This window comes from Pituophis catenifer, unplaced genomic scaffold, assembly GCF_029215685.1.
Source record: "Pituophis catenifer annectens isolate HBS135680 unplaced genomic scaffold, rPitCat1.0.hap2 SCAF_4, whole genome shotgun sequence".
In the NCBI taxonomy this organism is placed as follows: Eukaryota; Metazoa; Chordata; class Lepidosauria; order Squamata; family Colubridae; genus Pituophis; species Pituophis catenifer.
In genome coordinates, this window is record NW_027256884.1 from 116580441 (window position 1) to 116603586 (window position 23146).

The 23146-nt window shown below is 40.6% G+C and overlaps 1 protein-coding gene across 1 annotated transcript in view; it reads right to left on the bottom strand.

The window, feature by feature from the left end:
• Positions 1–23146, bottom strand: part of CNTN5 (contactin 5) — a 273429-nt gene that overhangs the window by 207637 nt on the left and 42646 nt on the right. Inside the window, exon 3 of the mRNA XM_070943988.1 lies at positions 4835–4930. Coding sequence (XP_070800089.1) covers positions 4835–4930 — 96 coding nt within the window. The remainder of the gene's footprint in view (positions 1–4834; positions 4931–23146) is intronic.

The window sequence follows — 23146 nt, forward strand, 5'->3', positions numbered from 1 at the left end:
GGCTGGGGCTCCCACAGAGAAGGCCCTCCCCCTGGGTGTCGCCAGCCGACATAACTTGGCTGATGGCACCCTGGGGAGACCCTCTCTGTGGGAACGGACTGGTCGGTGGGAGGCTATTGGTGGCAGAAGACGGTCTTGAAAGTACCCGGGTCCTATGCCATGGAGCGCTTTAAAGGTGGTAACCAACACCTTGAATCGCACCTGGAAGACCACTGGGAGCCAGTGCAGCTCGCGCAGGAGGGGTGTCACACGGGCACAACGAGTTGCGCCCATAACTACCCGCGCGGCCGCATTCTGGACCAGTTGGAGCCTCTGGGTGCTCTTCAAGGGGAGCCCCATGTAGAGAGCATTACAATATGTACAATTATGTTGGAATGTACGTATATTTTAGTGAAGGAAAAGTTCCTTCGTATAAATCTCCCTCTAGAGGATTACTCTCTCTTTCTCTGTGTGTGTTTGTGTGGAGAGAGAGAAAGAGATCTTATATTATCCTATTTACTCCATATTGTCAGAATTTTCAGAATTGGCATCACTCACTGATTATTATTTTTTTAAATCAGGATTAAACCTGAAAGTTTTTCATGTGAATGCTATCTAGATATTGATAAATCAGGTTTCTTTTATATCATTTCTTCTATAAATGCATTAATTAGCAAATTAAAACACATAATTTCATATGCAAGTTTTTCTAACATATTTATATTGTACACAATTTTCTCAAATATATGCATTTTATATGCATTTTTTTCCTTTCATTAGGTACTTAGATCTCTTTTCTGGGCCATAAGAGACCAAATGTCCAAACGTTGGTGTCTTTTTAATTTTTTTGTATCATTATACATAAATTCCTTTGAGTCCTATACAGATCCCTGTGGAACTTTCAACATTTATGTCAATTCCTAGCTCAATATGACAAGTCAGTAGACAAGGGAAATGGAAACATTTTCTAAAATACGTGGAATGAAAACTACTCTCTCTCTCCCTCTCTCTCTCTCTCTCTCTCTCTCTCTCTCTCTCTCTATATATATATATATATATATATATATATATATATATATATATATATATATATATATATATATATATATATCATAAGGCTGGAATGAGGAATCTATCATGGCACCAGCACCCTTATTTTATTTAATCCAAAGAAGAACATTCTATCCATATGCATGTGACACCTTGTGCCTGCTTAGAATAATTCTATCATTTATTATGACAGACAAGCAATGCCCTCAAACTCAGCTCAACGTCTGGCGACCATCTGAGTACATCCATGTAGTTCATCACACATCATTTGCCATTGTCTTCTAGGATATTTTTAACCCTCTAATTTAGTCAACGATCTTGAAATTCATGGGTAGAAACCCATCAATGCAGTAACCAAATTTAATCCTCCTTACTGTTTAACCTAGACAAGGTCAACTCAAGGATGAGATGTATCTTCTTAATGGTCCACTGACTTATATTGTCTACAGTGGAAGTGTAGAAGAACCCAGAGATGATTTTTGAGAAAATAAACAGTAGCTGCTGATAAAAACACTATGAAACTTTCAAGATTTTGCTACTAATCCTATATTGATAAAGTAGAGTTCTAGCATTACTTCTGGTATTTGTCTCCAGACCTGATGTACCACAAAGAATTGGCATTAATGAAAATCTCACAGTATTTCTCTTTTCTTTTCCTTCTTATGCCAAAGAGAGCCAAGTAGGACAATCTTTAGTTTCTTTCTCACATTTTCTTGTTTTTTCCTCAGTTGATGCTTTACTAATTAAACTAACAGAAAGGTGAAGTGCAAAGTAACAAAAAAAGAGTTTTAAAAAAGGACAAATCCAATCAAAGTGGGAAGAACTTAAAAAGTGACAAAAATAAAAAAAAGAAATTTGATTCCTGACTTTATTCAGTACAAATACAAATATATAATAAAATAATCTCTAAATTCAAACAAAAACATCATATAAACAATATGCAAATGTAACAATCCAAAAGTCTCCAAATCTATACAGCAAAATAATCTCTTATTTGTAGCATAAACCTTAATAATGTACAATAAACACATGCACACACAAATATGTATATATTATGCACAATATTTTCCATAATCATAACAAATCTGATTATCAAACATTTTACTAATTTAAGATCATCTCTATGCTCCTCTAAGGGAAACCTGAGGCAAAATTTCACATTGATGCATTATTCCCAACATTAAAGTATATTTTAATAGAACTTTTCAACATTTTCCATCTAAGACTTTGAGATTTAGAAGAACCTTTTCTTTTGAGTCCTAAACAAATCCCTGTGGAACTTTCAATTTTTATGTCAATTCCTAACACTGTAGTTCAGTATGACAAGTCAGTAGACAAGGGAAATGGAAACATTTTCTAAAAGATGTTACCACATGCTGGATTATTCTAAATGATTCTATATGTTAAAATAAATATATACTGTACATCAAAAAGCTGAGAATTTTCTTGACTCACTATATAGGGAAAGGGAGAGAAAGATGTTACGCTATAAAGTACCAACTTTTTTTTTTTTAAATTTGATTTATATGCCGCCCTTCTCCGGAGACTCAGGGCGGCTTACAATGCGTTAAGCAATAGCCTTCATTCTTTTGTATATTTATACAAAGTCAGTTTATTGCCCCCACAACTGGGTCCTCAATTTACCTACCTTAAAAAGGATGGAAGGCTGAGTCAACCTTGAGCCTTGGCGAGATTCGAACCTGCAGTAATTGCAGGCATCTGGTCTTAATAACCAGCTTAATAACAGGGTGCCTTAGACCACTGTACTACCAAGGCTCTTACTTCTCTAGCAGCATTTTTATTAGAAGAGCTTTATACAGTAAGAACTAACAAAAACCGTTTGCTTCTGGCTAACATTTCTTCTCATAGACAAGACAACCCTCTTCTCTTGTGGCATTTTGAGAAAGTTCCCATAATATCCTCAGTGCAAATGTGCTCAATGGCCCAGAGAGGTTGTCAACTCCTGACATCTGTTCGTAAATGACTGTGTCAGGGTTCTGACGGATGCCCTAATGGAGCCAAGCTTCAAAAGAAATCCAGTTATTTATTAGGAGCAACATGTCGGCACGTACCCAAGTGAAGCCAGCTCTGCCCCACAAATTGCCCCCCAATTTATGGCCCAATTATGACCCTGTTTCCCTCCTCCTCCCAGGGTGTGTCATAAATCACATTCTCCAACGGAGCACTTTTGCGGGCTGTAGAGATCACGCCCCTCCAGCTGTTGCCGGTAACAGCCTTGAAAAAGGTATGTGTGGAATGTGCTTCTGGTTGTGGCTGCCATGCTGCTTCATCAGTTTCCTCCCTTCTGCCTATGGCAACTCGAGAGCAGGTCAGGGATGCTTTGCGAGTTGACAGACTGTGGGTAATTTCTAGTTTTATTTGTTTCCATCAGTCATAGTTGCTTGTGGGATATTTGTGGGAATGTAAACAACTCCAGGCTGATTCCTATTTTTTTGTCTCCAACCCCAAGCTCTGTCTATCCTTCTCCTATAGAAACAACACTGTGGCTTTTTTATAGATAATCCCAAAGGAAGTGGCCTTTGGCAATTCCAATATCAGCCAATACATCTAGATCAGAGCAAGCCCGCACACCATTCAGTTCAGCTATCAGAAAATAAAGCATGATGTTTATTTATCAAAAACCAGCAAATGGAAGCTACAGCTGGTACATAAAGCAGCTACCCAAACAGGCCTTAAAGTGGCCCATGTAACAAGCCTGTTGCATAAGCTGCACTGTTTGTGAGTTTGCTTCAGGCTCCAATTCAAAGCGTTGGTTATGACCTTTAATGCCCTTTATGGCATGGGTCTAGTTTACCTGAGAAACCATCTCAGCCCAATGGATTTGGCCCATTCCACTCAAACTGGCAGAAGGCCATGGCCTCTGTTGGTCAAGGATTTCTGGTCAGCGGGGTTCAGGAGAAGAGCTTTTTGCCATGATTCCTGCCCTCTGGAATATCATGACCCTTAAGTTCAGATCCGCCCCACCTTCTTGGCCTTCAAAAAGGGCCTTAAAATCTGGCTCTACCAACTGGTGTTTCATACTGGAGGTAGTTAATGGATTAAGAGCGGATTGTCCTTGCATATTGGTTCCTTCCTTAGCTATTTTAATGTTAATATTTATTGTTTAAATTGTTTTATTTTGTGGTTTTTATCTTGTTATCTGCATGGAGTATAAGATGCACCCAAATTTTCAGCCCCTTTTAGGGGGAAAAATGTGCATCTTATACTCCGAAAAATATGGTAAGTCCAAGATGGCAGCCTTGATGGTATGAAAGCTCCGTCTATCTTTTTATGTATGATTCATGAGAAGTTGGGGCATTAGTTCCGTCCTCTGCAACAACATCTATATAGGACATGGTAGAAGGTTACTGTATCTGAACAAATTTCAACTGAGCTACATCCAACAACAAAATAACCACTATCATAATTTGATCATGAAAGAAGACCATGATCAAACTCATATCTGAATGAGAAAAAATGAATCATTTCACATGGGCTTCAACAACATCCCTCTCAGCTCTGACATTTAGCAGAGCTCTGAGACCGGGGCGGGGTGGGAGAAAGTCCTTGGACGACTCTTATTCTACTGTCTGCTACTGCTGTTTCTATTCACTGAGCAAAATGGATTAGTTTAACCTTATTTCAAAAATGCTAACTCCGGTTCAGAAGCTTTTACGAGACACAGACTTTAATTATTCTTTTGATAGCTCGGGTATCAAAGCGTTTACTGATCCACTATCAAGATCACGGCTGAAAATTATGAGCCCACAGAGTTGCTATCAATTTAACATTCAGCCAACCTTACCTGGTGAGTGAAGTGGAGGAGAGCATATTAGTACCACACCTTGACCTTCTCTCACCGAGACAGCACTTCTTGTTCGTCCGCTGAAATTCCCCAGATCTGTTAACATAAGAATGCAATTTTGATTCGCAAGGAAAACATTTTCAATATTAGTGTCCATACAGAGTTATTTTCCTTTCTTTCTTATGCTAAAAAACCATAGCTTTTTCTATGCCTCAAAAACACAAAAGAGAACAAAACATCCATTTCAATGTATTCTGGATAATTACAGCTAGTAAATAGAGATATTCCATGTGGCATTTTTATTATTTCTTAGAGGATGCAGAAATGTGTCAGCCAAAAGGCATTGGGTGATATGCCGGTTTATAACAGGTATCTAATAGCTCTTTTACAATTTCTCACTTATTGATTTCTTCCCTAATAAAAAGCCATTCTGTGTACAGTTGAAAGAGATACAAAGGGAGGTGAGGAAGCTGTGCATCTTACCTGTATCCTGGATAAAGCTCTTGAGTGTTATAAAAAGGATACTGCAACTTAACTAATAAACCATACAAATGTTTGCAATATTGGCTCTATTGGTCTGTAGAGATTCTCAGTCATCCAGGTCATGGTTGTCCCCAAAGTGCTTTTTCAGGAGGTAACTGGACTTTACTTGTTTTTTTCTTTGAAGACGTTTCACTTCTCATCCAAGAAGCTTCTTCAGCTCTGACAGGATAGTGGGGAATGGAAGGATTTATATTCCTTGCAAGCAGCTGGTCATTTGCATCCTTCTAGAGCAGGGGAGTCAAAGGGCCTGGTGGCTCAGCAGACTGATAGCATTGTGATTAACACCAGCTGTCTGCAATTACTGTAAGTTCGAACCTCACCAGGCTCAAGGTTGACTCAGCTTTCCATCCTTTCTAAGGTAGGTAAATTGAGGACCCAGTTTGTGGGGGCAATAAGCTGACTTTGTATAAATATACAAAAGTATGAAGGCTATTGCTTAACGCATTGTAAACCTCCCTGAGTCTCCGGAGAAGGGCGGCATATAAATCAAATTAAAAAAAAAACCTCACATCATCACAGCAGCATCACGTGATGTATCGTGACTTTTTCCCCCTTCGCTAAACAGGGTGTGGGCGTGGCCAGTGCATGAAGCATCTGGCCCGTGGGCTGCGAGTTTGACACCCCTGTTTTAGAGGGTTGTTCTTGGATGAGAAGTGAAACGTCCTCAAAGAAAAAAAAACAAGGAAGTCCAGTTGCCTCCTGAAAAAGGAGCTTTGGGATTGGCTCTATTGGAAAATCTGTGCCATGGGTTCCTGTTGAGAAGATATTATGATTCATGGTGTTCACTTTAGACTATAAAGCTCTGAACATTATTTTTTAAAAAATATTTAAAAATATTTTAAAAGTCTGAATTCCCTAATTCTGTCAAATTCTTGTTATGGGGAGATCTTGCTTATGATCCCAGCTATGGATATGTCTCGCTCAGTGGTGAAATGTAAAATTTGCTACTACCGGTTCTGTGGGCATGGCTTGGTGGTGGGAGTAATGTGACTGGGTGGGCATGGCCAACTTTTTTTTTTTTTTTACTTTTAAAAGCATTTTTTCTACAACCTCTTTGGCCAAAGTGATTGTAAAAAAAAAGCTTTTAAAAGGTTCTGACGATCCCAGATGAGTTGACTGATTGTCAGAGGCTTTTGTTTTCTTTTAAAAGCTTTTTTTTTTTTTTTTGCTTTTAAAAGAAAAAAAAGCCGCTGATGATTAGGCAACTCAGCTGGGATCGTCAGAGCCTTTTAAAAGCATTTTTTTACAACCTCTTCAGCCAAAGTGGTTGTTAAAAAAACTGCTTTTAAAAGGCTCTGACGATCCCAGCTGAGCTGCACGATCGTCAGAGGCTTTTTTAAAAAAAAACTTTTAAAAACATTTGTAGAAAAAAATGCTTTTAAAAGTAAAAAAAAAAAAAGCCTCTGATGATTGCGTGGCTCAGATGGGCATGGGGGGGGGCAGGGATTTCTGCTACCGGTTCTCCAGACCACCCACTGCCATCGCTACCGGATCGGGCGATCCGGTCTGAACCGGGAGCATTTCACCCCGGTCCGACTCTATCTTAAATTAGACTAGGACTTTCTTGGCGGCAATGAGCTGGAGGTAGTAAGCTAGTTGCCATAAAATCTACTTTGAAAAGACAGTTGAAACCGTGGCCTGTTTTCTGATCATCTGAAGAGAATACACTGGTTCAGGTTCAAGATTTTTTTTAAAAAAAAAGAATTATCTTTTAATTCTTGCATAGCCATACGGGACATTTTTATTGTTTTTTATTGTCTTGTTCTTCTGCCAATGGGGCAATATTTTTTTGAACCCTTTTGAACCCTTGGCCTTATTTTCGGGAAGGTCTTACTACTTTGGGGTGCGTGGAGCAAGATGGGGCTCCTCTTGCCATCTTACCTGATTTCCAGCTCTGCATTTAAATATTTTCAGGGAGGGCTTATTTTTGGGTGGGGGCTTATTTTAGTGTATGTGCTCAAAACCCCAATTGGGCTTATAATTAGGGGATGTCTTATTTTCGGGGAAACAGGGTACTACTTGAAGTGGTTCCATTTTGGTTCAATATTTGTTTTTTTATTCATTTAGTACTAAAAAGAGAATTTAAGCTTAAGTATACAAATAGAATGTTAAATTATGTCCCAAATAGTAGGAATTTGTTGATATCACAAGAATTTTGAGAATATCAGACTTGGAACATGATAAAGAAGATGGATCCACTTTGCAATTGTATTTGAAGCACATGTTATGATGCATTTTAAAAATATTCTTTCATTTTTTTGGATTTTGTCAAATAAACTAATAAAATATATATTAAAATTACAGGAAAGGAGAGAGGCTAGCAGGAGCAGTGGTATATTTGTAACTAATTATAGTTATGATTATCTACTGTGTACTCAGCTTGGATGAAAAGAAAGGTGTAAATGTACATAAACATAAAGAACATAAACAATAATTTTCCATCTTTTTCTATTGTTCCAGTCCCACAAAGCCTTTCCCTCACCTGAAACTGAAGTATGTATAATGACGCCCCCCCCTTTTTCCAACGTTGCCTAATCACTTCATTTGTACCCTACAATAAAGTTTGCTATTTGTGTGTTCAGCCTAAATGATTTAAAAACAAATATATTGAAACAAAGCAGGAGGAATGGTCACTGACTTCAAAATACTGGCACAAGCAATTAAGATGGGTAAATTGAAGGAAGGAAAATGTCCTTATTTTGTAATTTATTGTCAAAGACAATTCTCTTATCTACAAATAAGCCACCTGCAGAGGTGGGCTGTTGGGGTCCGTAGGGGTTCGGGAGAACCTATAGCTAAGATTCTGTGCAATTTGGAGAACACCCAAATCCCACTCCTGGCTGGTCCTGCCCACTCCACCCCTCCCAGGAGTCCCTATGTGGCCCATTTTGGATAAATGGGCCACATAAATAAGTGCAGGGTGCGAGTGGAGGCTCAGGGAGGGCAAAAAATGGGCCTACCAGAAGTTCAGGAAGGGCAGAAACGGGCCCATTTCTGGCCTCCAGAGGGCTTCTGGAGCCTGGGGAGGCCATTTTCGCCTTCCTGGAGGCTCAAGGAAAGCATCCGGAGGCCAGGAAGGGAAAAAAGCCCCCCCCCGGTGGTCCAGGAAGCTGACTAGGTGGGCATGGCCACCATGGCCATGCCCACCCAGCAACTAGGCAGAGAACCCCTTGCTAAAATTTTTGAAGCCCACCCATGGCCATCTGTATCTGTTTCTTTAGCAGCATTTGGAACAGGAGTCTTCTTGGCTTTGAAGGTAAGTCTATGGATATTTTCAATCAGCCGGGTCATGGTTGTCCCAGAGGTAATTTTTTTTTAAAAAAATAAGGGCAACTGGACTTTCTTGGTTTTTTTCTTTGCAAATGTTTCACTTCTCACCCAGGAAGCCTGGAGAAACTTGTTGGATGAGAAGCTAAATGTTTTCAGAGGAAAAAAAACCGAGAAATTTGCCTTTAGGGGAAAAAAAGCACCTTTGGGACATCTCTTACGCTCAGATGGGGAACACATTTGGCTTATTAATTTAGTTGTTAGATCTTCTCTTATACATTCTGTTTTGTAGCCTCCACCCTGTGGAAAAGCAGTCCCCAGCGATTCTCAGCTCCTTCTCCTGGGCGATTCGCAGGTAGCAAGAAAACACAACAGGACACATGCAGAGTCTTCAGTGAAGTTGGTTTAATGCTTAGCAGGAACTCCGGAACAACGCTGAGCTCTATAGTAGTTTAAAGTTGGCACTACGAACAGCCGCTACATAGTGCCCTTTATACATTTGCCCCACCCTTCCCTTATTACCGGCTGGATAACAATCAGCTGTGACACGCAGTCACGCGCACCCCTTTTCCGGGTTTCTCATTCATGGGAGTGTCCCGGTCAACCCCCCCTCGCTTTTCCCTAGCCCGACCCCTCGGCCGCCTATTCCCGGTGCCACCACCACCATTTGTGAGTTTGTGTGTCCAGTATCTGGGTGCAGTCCTACGTCCTTGTTTGTCCGGTTTGCTGAGCGCAGTTCTGTGGTATCAGGTACATGTGCATATCCTCTTCCTCCCCCCTCCCATTCCATTATTGTCGAGCGGAGGCTTGGGCTTGACAGCGATAAGGACAGTACCATGTCTCCTAGGACAGTGATGGCTAACTTTTTCCGGACCGAGTGCCCAAAGCACATATGTGTGTGTGTGAATGAATGCGTGCACGCCTGAACCCCAAGATGCAATGGACGTGTGGCCGCTGTGCATGTGCCCCACCCCCCATGCATGCAAGTGTGCCCCCTGCGCATCCCCCCGCACGTGCCCCCTGTGCATGTGCACCCCCCCTGCATGCACCCCCCCTTCCCACACATGCACACATGGCCCTCCTGCATGCGCCCCGCACATGCATGGCAGAGACCTGAAGACCAGCTGGTCGGCGGGAGATGTGCACGTATGCACAGAGGAGCTGAACTGAACTGGAGTGATGGCTCACGTGCCATCAGAGAGGGTGGCACGTGAGCCATAGCTTCACCATCATGGTCCTAGGGTGTTAGAAAGCTCTTAAAATCTGATTTTGGCCCTCGGCCTGAGATTAATGTATCTGTTGCATTGAGGGCCCCTGTTCGGTTTGATTTGATTGTGTGATTTTTACCTCATTTTAGCCTTTGCTGTCTAGGTAGCTTTAGGTTTTATCTATTTTTATGGATTTTTGTTTTGTTTTCTACGCTGCCCTATAATAAGGGAGTCCTATAATAAAGGAGGCGATTATACATTTAGACAAACAATCATCATCATCATCACCAACAACAACAACAGCACCATCATTATGCCTTTTGTTCAGGAGCTCAAGGTAGAATGTGTAGTGCTACCTCATCCAATCTTTCCCCACAATAATCTTCTGAGGTAGATTAAGCTGAATGGCACAAAGTCATTGAGGGAGCTTCTGTGGTTGAGGATAAATTTGAACTTGGATTTTGAAATTGTCAAGTACACCACAGTAACAGTGACTAGATTCTATTCGTCAAAATTCAAGAGTTACACCTAATTCCTTGTTACCTTTTCATCTCCTTACTTCTGTGCTACTTTTTTTTTTTTTTGCTTGCCCTTGAACCTGTAATTTAGATAGTTATCATCTTACATAAGGAACAATGGCTTCTTATAAACATTATCCAGTGCAGGCAAGGATTAATAATACCATTCACAGAGGAATAGAGTGACAGGACTTTTACAGAAATAATTTTTTCATGATTTGATATTATTAGCCTGGTAGTTTTAGATGCTTATTTTTAGAAGGTGAAATAGGTTAGTAACATAAGAAAGCTGAAGGAAAGAGCTGGAAAATATATTTCTGCAAGAAGAATGAGGTCAGTAGCAGTTGGATTCCAAAATGAACTTTCTTTCTGTGAAGAAAAAAATAAATAAACAGGCTGCCTGTTTTCCTGCTGAAATCATTAGAGAATTTAAGAACAGAAAATTAAATTAACCCCTGACTGGGTTTTACAATATACAAAATATATGAAAGACTCTCTCCCTCTCCCTCTCCCTCTCCCTCTCCCTCTCCCTCTCCCTCTCTCTATGTGTGTGTGTGTGTGTGTGTGTGTGTGTGTGAGAGAGAGAGAGAGAGAGAGAGCGTGCGTGTGTGTGTGAGGGAAAGAGAACCTACCTGCAATTCTGAAATTTGGACAGTTAAAAGCAAGCAGGTCTTAACTTTATATGTAATATTCAAATATTATGAGATGCGCCAGCATTGGCCAACTCTGAACAGGATCCGTACCCAACATGGTGTCTGCCAGGACTCATTGTTTAAGTGGGGTCTTGTCTCTACCCACAGTGTGACTGTGATGCTCCTCAACAAAATATCCACCACATTGTGTCCGAATGTCCATCAAGAGCTTACACTGGCCCAATGTTTGATTTTTTTTCAACATAAACCACCCTGTCCCTGAATGGCTGGGTAGACTGGACATTAACATTTGAACTACTATAAGTCCATATATTTGCCATATGTTAAATAAATAAATAAATAAACAAACTATGAGACTTGGCTTTTCAGCTGTTTAATAAAGAGATAAATTGTTATTTATAAGCCTTATAAACTTCCAATCCAACCCAAAGTGTGTGCAAAATATTAAAAGGATTTTTTTAAAAAAATATTCAAACCTCAACTTGATATTTTAATTCATCAGAAGTCAGTGGATGTACACCTGAATATAAGTGCAATTCTGAAAGAGTACTGAATATCTTTCATTAAAATGCTTATATTACCAAAAAAAATGGTTGAAGAATATGGGCTTTTTTCAGCTAGCAGTGAATGCTAATATGCATCCATTATTGTTGAAGCATAAGTTTCATTAAGAAATACTTAAGAATAGAGAAATTCATTTCTACCTAAACTATATCTCAAAGAGAGGGAAACATAAGGAGAAATAGAGAGACAGAAAAGGAAACAGCTTTCATTTTGTTTCTTAAACATAGCAATAGCAATAGCAATAGCATTTAGACTTATATACCGCTTCATAGTGCTTTTACAACTCTCTCTAAGTGGTTTACAGAGTCAGCCTATTGCCCTCAACAATCTGGGTCCTCATTTTACCCACCTCAGAAGGATGGAAGGCTGAGTCAACCTTGAGCCTGGTGAGATTTGAACTGCCAAATTGCAGGCAGTCGGCAATCAGCAGAAATAGCCTGCAGTACTGCACACTAACCACTGCACCACCTCAGCTCAAGATACTTATTTAACTAACACTAGACTTCATGGGGAAACATATAGTAACAGCATGTGAGGACTCCTCCCTCTTATTTTTCTCTTGCCATTTGTCTTATTGATCAAACCATTCAACTGCAAAGAAATGGGATTTATTTAATCCAGCCTTTATTATTTTTATAAATAACTCAAGGCAACGAACATATCCAACATTCCTTCCTCCTCTATTGTTCCCACAACAACCCGGTGAAGTAAGTTGGGCTGAAAAAAAGTGACTGACCAAAAGCCACCCAGTCGACTTCCATGTCTGATGTGGGACTAGAACTCACAGTCTCCTAGATGCTAGCTTGGTGCCTTAACCACCAGACCAAACTGGGTCTGGACAGAGGCAGTTTGAATGGATATCTAGTAGAACTAGAACTCAATCTTCCAGTTACACTGAAAGGCAAAATTCCCCGATGACCCAATTTATGAGTGGAGACCAGATCATCTGTTTCAGCCAAATTTATGTGAACAGTGCTGAGGACAGAATATAGAGGTTTTTCCTATTTAAGGTGGATGCAAACAACTTTTAAATAGATGTATAATAAATACTGTCCAGTAAAGATGTCAAATGCCAATCTTTGACAACATGGATTAGCTTTTCTGCTTATAATGAGAATTCACAGTTAATTAAGCAGGGGTTGGTACAAGTCAGTTTTTGTGTTTGGTTATTTTCTAGTTCCCATTTAAACATGGAAGTACTGATTGAAGATAACTCTTGAGCAAGCATTTACAAATGCCTAAGCAAGCTATTAAGGAGGCTTACTTAACTTCAGGGGCCTGAAGTTTTTTAAGGTCTTGGTTCAGGTATTTGTATTCCTTCAACATCCCTTCATTTCATCTTGGATATCAACTCACATCTTCCATCTTTTCTCAAAGTACCAGGTACCAATCTTTGGTTAATGGCTATCCATTCCACAGCAATAGGATCTGTTCCACGGTATAGTTTTCTATACTGCTAAGTCCTCGCTTCCATGTAAAATCCCATTTGGTGACAATGAATCTTACTCTTCAATTAATCACCAACAGCATGAGAATCTTTCTTTCCAATCAGCCTCCATTTTATTTCCAGTGCCTTTTTCTCAGCTTGGAACTGGACATGTATTTTTCTTCCAACACTTCCGAGTGGGAGGTGAGCATTTTCACCACTAGGCCACCACTATCTGCTCAAACAGGCAGATAAAATAAGGGTGGGAAAATAGTGATACCTTGCCAATAGGTCTTAATAGGAGCTCCAAATCCTGTTTGTCTTTCAGTACTTTTTATACCTTGTAGCCCTCCAGAATATTTCCTATGTTAAGCACACCAAATACCATTGATTGGCACATTTTCAGTTTGCACTTTTGAAGTTTATGGCCCATTCTTTCCTTTGTCTTTTCCTGACTTCTTCTGTCTCCCACTGACCTAATTTTCTACGCCGAGCTTCCGTGCGATTTCTCCCTTAACATTATTTTGCTAGCTTTAAAAGGTCAGCTCGTTTTCTCTTATCAGTGGATTCACCATTGTGAATTCAGTCTGTAAAGGCCAGATTGTAATGCTGTTCTTTTCAACTGCAGATCTCCATCCTTATTTGTAACCGAGTAAACTTGCATCAACAAATTCAACTCCATGCCTCTCTCTGACTGCGTGACTAAAACTTCATAAATTGGACTCTAAATCTGGAAATGTACAGTGCATTCTTAACATGTAAAAAAATCGGACTCTTCAATATTCAGTCTGCACTTTATTACCGTAAAGTCTCATAATCCATTGCAAACTTTACCAGTATGATCTGTACTTTGAAACTTATATCAAGATCAACAAAGTTTTTTGTTTTTTTTTTACTTTTAAATGTTAAAGCAGGTACTTCACTATCCATGCAAGACCATTCCAAAGGTGCTTTTTCAGGAGGCAACTGGACTTCCTTGTTTTTTCTTCAAACATTTCACTTCTCATCCAAGAAGCTTCTTCAGCTCTGACAGGATAGTGGGGGATGGAAAGATTTATATTCCTTGCAGACAGCGGGTCATTTGCATCCTTTCAGAGGGTCTTTGAAGCACTTGGAGGTTTATCTGTGTCCTCATGATAACCCGAGAAGTGCTCCTGGTTTGCAATTTTCCCTATGGAAATCCATTCCTACTCCTACACCATTCAAAGGGTGTTCATCCCAAATTGTATAGTTATAAGTCTGTAGAGTTCATCCCAAATTGTATAGCTAAAGGTCTGTAGTACAGACTTTTAGCTATACAATTTAGGATGAACTCCCTTTGAATGGTGTGGGAGTAGGAATGGATTTCCAGAGGAAAAATTGCAGACTACAGGAACCAGGAGCACTACTCAGTCTGTAAGGTTCATCCCAAATTGTATAGCCAATTGTATAGCTAATTGTCTGTACTACATACAGTAGTCTGTACTACAGACTTTTAGCTATACAATTTGGGATCAACTCCCTTTGAATGGTGTGGGAATAGGAATGGATTTCCAGAGGAAAAATTGCAGTCTACGGGACCCAGGAGCACCACTCAGGTAAGATAAACCTCTAAGTACTTCAACGACCCTCTAAAACAGTGTTTCTCAACCTTGGAAGCTTGAAGATGGGTGGACTTCAACTCCCAGAATCCCCCAGCCAGCGCTGCTGGCTGGGGGATTCTGGGAATTGAAGTCCACCCATCTTCAAGCTACTAAGGTTGAGAAACACTGCTCTAAAAGGATGCAAATGACCAGCTATCTACAAGGAGTATAAATCCTCCCATTCCCCACTATCCTGTCAGAGCTGAAGAAGCTTCTTGGATGAGAAGCGAAACATCTTCAAAGAAAAAAACAAGGAAGTTCAGTTGTCTCCTGAAAAAGCACCTTTGGGACAACCATGACCTAGATTACTGAGAATCTCTACAGACTTCTGTCCATGCATGACTTCAGATCGTTACTATCCTTAGTGGCTCCGAGAGGCTTCTTTGAGGCATCTCCATTTCTTTCCCAGAATGCATTTTTTTCCTTACCTTTTCCCACTTTTGCCTTTGGGGGAAAACAAATCTCCACCTTCATTATTTTCCTTTCATTTGCAAATCCAAAAGGCTTCCTAAGGTTTTGATTCTTTGTGGACAAAACACCCTCAAGAGTGATTTGCTTTTACTGGTAAAATAGGATTTTTCACTGGTTTTAAAGACAGGGTTCTCTTTTGTTATTCCCATTAGGGGTTTCTGCTCATATATTTTGCATATTATCTGATCTAAAGCCTGATTCTTGGGATGTACCACTGTTTCTTCAGTATATCAAAATGGGGGCAGAAATATATCAGGAAAGCAACAAGACCTCATGTTGCAATTTTACTCCATTACTTTTAAGCAGCCTTCTTAGATTGAGTAATTGGCTCATGTAATCTGAGGTATTTGTGTAACTTTCATTGTTAAAACATACATTCTAATAGACCTTACGATCTTCTTATATTACATTTTCTTTAATTTGGCCCAACTGTCCTTTACAGCTCTCCATTGTTTAATATGAACAAACATATTGCAAACAGGCTCTCTGTTTTAAGCTTCTCAAGATCTTTTCCCCTCACCTTCATTTTCAGAACTTGAGAACTTGTCAGAGGCAAAGTGTGTCTAAACATGTCCCTATGCCACAGCCCTTGTACAGTCTAAGGTGACCAGACGTCCCGCTTTTGGCAGGACAGTCCCGCTTTTGAACAATTTGTCCCACGTCCCGCGGCGTTTTTAGAAAGTCCCGATTTTTGGAAAGAATGCACGACAAGCTAGGGAACGGTGCAGTGGTGGGTTGCTCCCGGCTGCCTCCTGAGTCTCAGCTGATGGCTAGAGGGGAAAAAACTGTTTAAACTCTTGCCGCTGGGCTTTAAAGGGCTGCCCTACAGCTGATCAGTGTTAAAAGAAAAAAAATGAGTAGACCGATGCCTGCAAAAATAGAAAAAACAGCCCCTTAAAGCTTAAGCATAGGTTAATTAGCACAAGTTGATTAGATCGGCTTCCCGACTCTCAGCTGTTTTGCTCAGGGCTCTGTAGTTGTTAGCTGCAGAGTGCTGGAGATTTTTTCCCCCTAACTATGCTGAAAAAGCGAAACTGAAAGTAAAGCAGGGTGTGCTGCAACGTGGCAAAATGAGGCAGAGAGAGATTTCTTTTTCTTTTTCCTCACCAAAAAAGGTAGGTGCAAAACTGCAAACAATGGGAAATTTAGGGAAAAAGAGGAGAGTTCAAGATTTTAAAACACAAAAGAAAAAAAGCTCTATTTAACTAGGGAATTGTAATAATTGAGATACTATTAATTGTATATTGTGTTGAAAGCAGAAATGCTTAAGTTGTGGTTTGCAGGAATATATGAGAGAAATTATTTGGTTTATTATTATTGGTAAATATAATTAATTGATTTGTAAGAAATTGGATTGCATGGAAATAATTGGAATATTCATGTTCATATTGATTAATATACAAAAAAGATAGTTATATAACTAATTGATTTATATTAAAATGTTGAATTTGTGTTAAACAACTGTATTACATAATTACATAATTAACCAATGTGAGGATGGATATAAAAATAGATGACAATGGGAAGGGGTATAATATAGAATAGAAGGGAAAAATTGAATTTGATTAAGATTAGAGATGAGGATGAAGGGTAATATTGGTTTTTTAAAAAAATAGATGAGGAATAAATATGGCAAAAAGGAAATATAGAAATTGTAAATTTAATTGAAAAAACTAAACACTGTTTAAATTTGTGAACCAGCCAAATATTCTGTTCAAAGAAAATACATTGTATGTTTGTATGTGTGTTTCTAAGTATTGCTATTTATTCATATTTGTTCTCTTTTATTCTTTAAAGTTTAACAATCCATTCTTTATCTTAATATCTTTATATTTGTTTGGGGTTGGATTTCTTCCCTTTCATCTTTTTTTTTTGTACAGCAATCTTTCTCCTTAAACTTACCACCTCTCTCTTTTCTTTCCTTCTTACTTTCTCTTCCCCCCTCTTCTTCTCCTCCCTACTTCCTCTTCCTTTCTCCTTCTCCTCCTCTCTTCTTCCCTCTCTTACCCTCACTCCTACTCTAATTTCCCTTCCCTTCCTTCATCCCTCTCTATTGCTGTATCCTTTTATGCATATGGACTACTCAGAGGGCTGAAAAAGTTATTTTTGACTGGTCCTCGCACTTTTGACCAGTCCTTGAACTTACGACTGTCCTCACATTTTATGTTTTTGCCCTATCTTGTCACCATGGTGAAGAGAAGCAGTTGTGAAATGAGTGACACGGTTGTTAAGAATGCTACAATGGGCATAAATGATGACCAGTCATAAGTGCGAGGACCGGTCAAAAGTGCGAGGACCGGTCAGAAATGACTTTTTTCAGCCCTCTGGTTAGTCCTTTTGTGCATATGGACTACTCAGAGGGCTGAAAAAGTTATTTTTGACTGGTCCTCGCACTTTTGACCAGTCCTCAAACTTACAACTGTCCTCACATTTTATGTTTTTTGCCCTATCTTATCACCATGGTGAAGAGAAGCAGTTGTGAAATGAGTGACATGGTTGTTAAGAATGCTGCATGGGCATAAATGTGACGATGGTCATAAGTGTGAGGACCAGTCAAAAGTGCGAGGACCTGTCAGAAATGACTTTTTTCTATACACATAGCCATGGCCACCCGGTCACATGACCAGCTAGCCACGCCCACCCAGTCACATGACCTCCAAGCCACGCCCACAAAATGGTGGGTGTCCTGCTTTACCAATGTTAAAATCTGGTCACCTTATTGTACACCCCTGTGTACATGCAGGGGTGGGCTTCAAACTTTTTAGCAAGGGGTTGTCTGCCTGGTTGCTGGGTGGGTGTGGCCATTGTGAGTGTGGCCTAGTTGGCCTCCTGCACCACAGCGGTGTGTGGGGGGGCATTTTTGCCCTCCCCGGGCTCCGGAGGCTTTCCTCAAGGCTCCAAGAGGGCAAAAACAGCCTCCTCAGGCTCCAGAGGCCCCCTGGAGGCCAGAAATGGGCCCCTTTCTGGCCTTCCTGAACTTCTGGTAGACCCGTTTTTCACCCTCCCCGAGCCTCTGTGCACGCCCTGCACTTACCTGCATCCAAAACTCCTAATCCCACTCTTGGCTGGCCCCTCCTACCCTGCTCCCCCCCCCAGCGTGGGGACTCCTGGGAGGGACAGGGCAGGGTGGGAGGGGCCAGCCAGGAGTGGGATTAGGAGTTCTCCGAACTGCACAGAATCTTAGCTAGAGGTTCTCCCGAACCCATCCGGCCCCCAGCAGCCCACCCCTGTGTACATGTCTCTGGATGGAGGTGCCTGATGGAAAGCATATGCTCTGAGCCTAAAAAGATCCTCACCATTTGTCCTAGTGGTAAAAATGACTGATAGATATAAAAAGATGACAAAATCTATAATATAGGATGATTTTAACTGCCCCCATTCAGCTGAGTTTTGCAAACAGGTGTACATTAACCCTCCCATCTAGCTGCCAGAACAGAACGGATGAAGTCCTGATATTCAGATGAAGTTGTAGGTTGGACTAGAAGACCTCCAAGGTCCCTTCCAACTCCATCTATTTTGTATTCCTAGATGGGGCCATGAAATACAGGGCTTCTCTAGGCACTTCAGCTCTCTGTTCTTAATTTTTGTTCTCCCAGAAGCAAAAGAGAATCAGAAAAAAGAATGTATTAGATGGAAAAGACCCTCCTGACACCATTCCAAGCCCAATCTAGCTACCAAAATTTTTGAAACCTTGAAAAAAGAAATTGTAGGAAATGCCAGCTTCTTTTGGAATCTTGAAATTGTGGCTATAACCCAGTGTGAGTCAGTGGTGATTATGCATTCTCAGGAGACAAGATTAGCCAGTCATGTCATGCAAACAGAACAGAAAAGCAGGATTGTACATGATGCTGGCATAAATGCATTTATATACCTTATTTTTAATAATGCAACTGTAGAGAAACCTTCTCTTCTGGATCTCTATTTTTAGTTTCTACCTATACTTGCTATATTAAACTTAATATGAGGCTGCTATTTTCTCCAAATGTTTCCTTCACTATAAAACAAGGTTTTCTTTTCATACTTTTCTCAGAGCATTTTAGGAGTTTGACAAGTGGTGCCGTGGCCTAGAGGTGGAGCTCTAGCCTCACAATCAGGAGGCTGTGGGTTCGATTCTAAGTAGAGGCAGATATTTTTCTCTCTGAGCACAATGAGAATATATCTGCTGAACAAAGCTCTGCATTGGCGACAGAGAGGGCATCCGGCCAGTAAACACTCAGCTCCATTCAGTTGCCCACAAGGGATTATGAAGTCATTAAAAGAAGATGATTTTAGGAGATTGTCCTTATTTTTACTGCATTAGTTCACTGCATTGCTGCAAGTTGGCAGAAGATACTTGTTTTTCTTTTAGTATCACAAATCTCTTTTTTATTCTGCAGGCCCTCTGGCTGTTCCTACTTCTAATTCTGAAAAAGCCATCCTTTTTTTTGGTGCCTTTGCTGAACAAAGTTGGGAACCAGAAAAGTTACAGAACTCTGAGAGATAATCATCTAACAAAAGATAGCATGTCTAGCCATAACTATGGACATTGCATAAATGGTGTCCTTTGGATTGGAGAAGGATGTATTCTCTATGAAACCACACAAGAATTATATTAGAAAGGGAAACAAAAGTACGTGACACTAATAAATCCAGACATCATTGAAGTATCAATATAGTTCAACACATGCTTAATATCCGAATCGTTATAAAGTATTAAATATGCAGGATCCAATTTGGGTTGGTCACCTGGGCCAGAGGTTTTGTGCCTGCTCATCCAACAATTTTAGATTGATGTGCCTGCTTGTCCAAGATTGTTAGACGAGCAGGCACAAAAACAGCCAGAGAAGTGATTGAAGCCTGGGGAACAGGCCCTTCATCAGTCAATAGGAGTGCTGATTTAGCAATAGCAATAGCACTTAGACTTACATATCACTTCACAGTGCTTTACAACCCCCTCTAAGCAGTTTACAGAGTCAGCCTATTGCCCCCAACAATCTGGGTCCCCATTTTACCCACCTCGGAAGGATGGAAGGCTGAGTCAACCTTGAGCCTGGTAGGATTTGAACTGCCAAATTTCAGGCAGCCGGCAGAAGTAGCCACTGCGCCACCGCAGCTCATTTACCACCAACTTATCAAGTACTTAGCAGGTGAGGGCTTGGCAGCACAAGGAAGCAACAGCCAATGACTAAACAGCCAGCCATCAACACCTCAATCAACAGCAATAAAAAGCAGTACACAACAAGCACCATATAAACACCACACATAGAATAACCCAAAGCACCCACTCTGCTATAGAGAGGTTCCCTGAGGATGGGCTCCAGCATAAGTCTGAAAGCTTGGAAGACTAAACCCCTGGTCCCATTATCCTTCATCCATGCTATTAAACATATCTAAGTATTCTCCCATTTTCCCAATACTTAAAAATAAATGAAGTTGCAAACAAACCTTGGATCCTAATCTAGGATTTCTCCCTCTCCCTCTCCTTCTCCTCCCTCTTTCCCTCTCCCCCTCTCTTTCTCTTTCTCTTTCTCTTTCTCTTTCTCTTTCTGCCTGTTGATAGAGAAACATTTTCCTAGCCTAGAGGTGGAGCTCTTGCCTCACAATCAGGAGGTTGTGAGTTCGATCCTAAGTAGAGCAGGGGTGAAATCCAGCAAGTTCTGACAGGTTCTGGAGAACCAGTAGTGGAAATTTTGAGTAGTTCGGAGAACCGGCAAATACCACCTCTGGCTGGCCCCAGAGTGGGGTGGGAATGGAGATTTTGCAATATCCTTCCCCCAGGAGTGGGGAGGGAATGGGGATTTTGCAGTATCCTTCCCCTGCCATGCCCACCAAGCCACGCCCACCAAGCCACACCACACCCACAGAACCAGTAGTAAAAAAATGTGGATTTCCCCACTGAGGTAGAGGCAGATGTAGGGTCTCTGCTTGGGCAGGGGTTGGACTAGATGACCTGCAAGGTACTTTCCAACTCTGTTTATCTGCTATCTGTTATTATAATTTGTTATTTGTTAACCCTGGATCTTAATTCAGGATTTCTCCCTCTCCCTCTCTCTTTCTCTTTCTGCATGTTCCTAGAAAAACACAGATACAGTGTACTCATGTATAGGATTTCCAGATTCAGCAGAACAGCCTGAAGTGCACTTATGAGTTTTTAGTTACATGTTTGGTCTTTTTCACGAATCGGTTTCTGTCTTCAGTTTCTTTCTGCTTCCAAAATATTTGTTTCCCATTCTTCCAAAGAGCCATTAAAGGCATCTTTACCCATTCCAAAGTGTAGCTGTAAAATATGGAAATTTATAGCGTTTCCAGTCTCCACCCCATCTATCATCCTCTTAGAGGGCATTTCCCAGAAAGAGAAGCAATATCCTAAGGAAACTAATGAAACCTCTGTGCCTGGATAATTGCATTCTTGGAAAACACAAGTGTTTGGAAGAGATGCCATAAGCAGCAACAATTCACAAAATTGCTCTCAAAATTGTCCTCACTGAGTGTAAATAAATTATAGATCATTAAGAGCAATAAGATGGAAATCTATTTTGCTGTCGTTAAAACCAATTTGCACGTTTTTGAAAGTCTCAAGACAGTACGGTTGTTAATTAAAAAATATATTTAAAAAGAATCCAGTAAGGGGAAACATGTCATAACAAAAATTTATGCACTCATAGACATCTTGCAGCAATTATCACTCTTCTTTTTTTAAAAAAAAAAAGAAAAGAAAAGATAATATGCTTCTCTAATTGCTGCTAGAGTAGAAACAGATTTGAAGAAAGAGACAAAATAGAAGTGGTGTAAATTGCATAAATAAATTAATACGTATGGGTTTGTAATGTAAATAATTAACTGCTGTATGTGTGGCAGGACAAAAGTAGGATTATAGGAAAGAGGGATTTTATATTTCATTCTGCTAGAGTAATAAACTCATTTCTTAATTTTCTGTTTTCACTGACCTGGACAGGACCTTGCCCTCCCCTCAATGGTTCCACTAAAATAATTTTATTTCAATGACAGCAAAAAATTATAAAAAGTGGGGAGGGGATGGATTAAATTCTCCCTAGTTTACTCCTCCTATAAACAGACCAGGGGTGGGTTCTAAATTTTTTTACTACCGGTTCTGTGGGTGTGGCTTATTTTGTGGGCGTGGCTTGATGGTGATGTGACAATTATTTAGGATTTAGAAGAGGTACTGGTCTACCAGGCTTTTAACTGCTTCCAGAGCTGTACCGATCTATCCATTTATTTTTGCAGGCACTGATCTACTCATGTATTTTTGCAGGCACTGATCTACTCATGTATTTTTGCAGGCACTGGTCTACCCATTTATTTTTGCAGGCACTCATGTATTTTTGCAGGCACCAGTCTACTCATTTGTTTTCTTTTAACACTGATCAGCTGTAGGGCGGCCCTTTGAAGCCCCGCGGCAAGAGTTTAAACAGTTTTTTTCCCTCCAGCCATCAGCTGGGACTCAGGAGGCAGCAATAGATTGGGGGTGGGGCCAAATAAAGGGTAAGAATAACGCGGGGTAGGGGGGGCGGGGGGGGGCGGGGGGGCAGAGCCGGTTCGGTGATGTCATATCACCGCTAGCAGCTCAGTGGAACCGGGCGGAACCGGGAGGAACCCACCACTGAAAGAGACACTTCAATTATGGGAATATGGATGTCATATAATATAATTGAAAATTAAGTATTGCCTTGTATGAGGAAGCATGTGGAACAGAAAACATGAATTCCAAGCTAAACACTCTTAAAAGATGTAATCTCATTTCCTTTTAAATTCCTAAAAAAGGCATTATGTTTCATTTCAGACATCAAAAATAAACGGTATTTAATGATACGATACTGCAGACTAGTACTGTGGCCCAGGGGTGGGTTCTGCTTACCTTTACTACCAATTTGCAGCGGGGCCGCGTGCGTGCGCTCGCTTTGCTTGGGTGCACGCTCTTCTGCACATGCGCAGAAACATTTTAGTGACGTTGGGGTCGATGGGCGGAGCCTCCTGCTGGTTTTACTACTGGTTCTATAGAACCGATGCGAACTGGGGGCAACCCACTACTGCTGTAGCCCA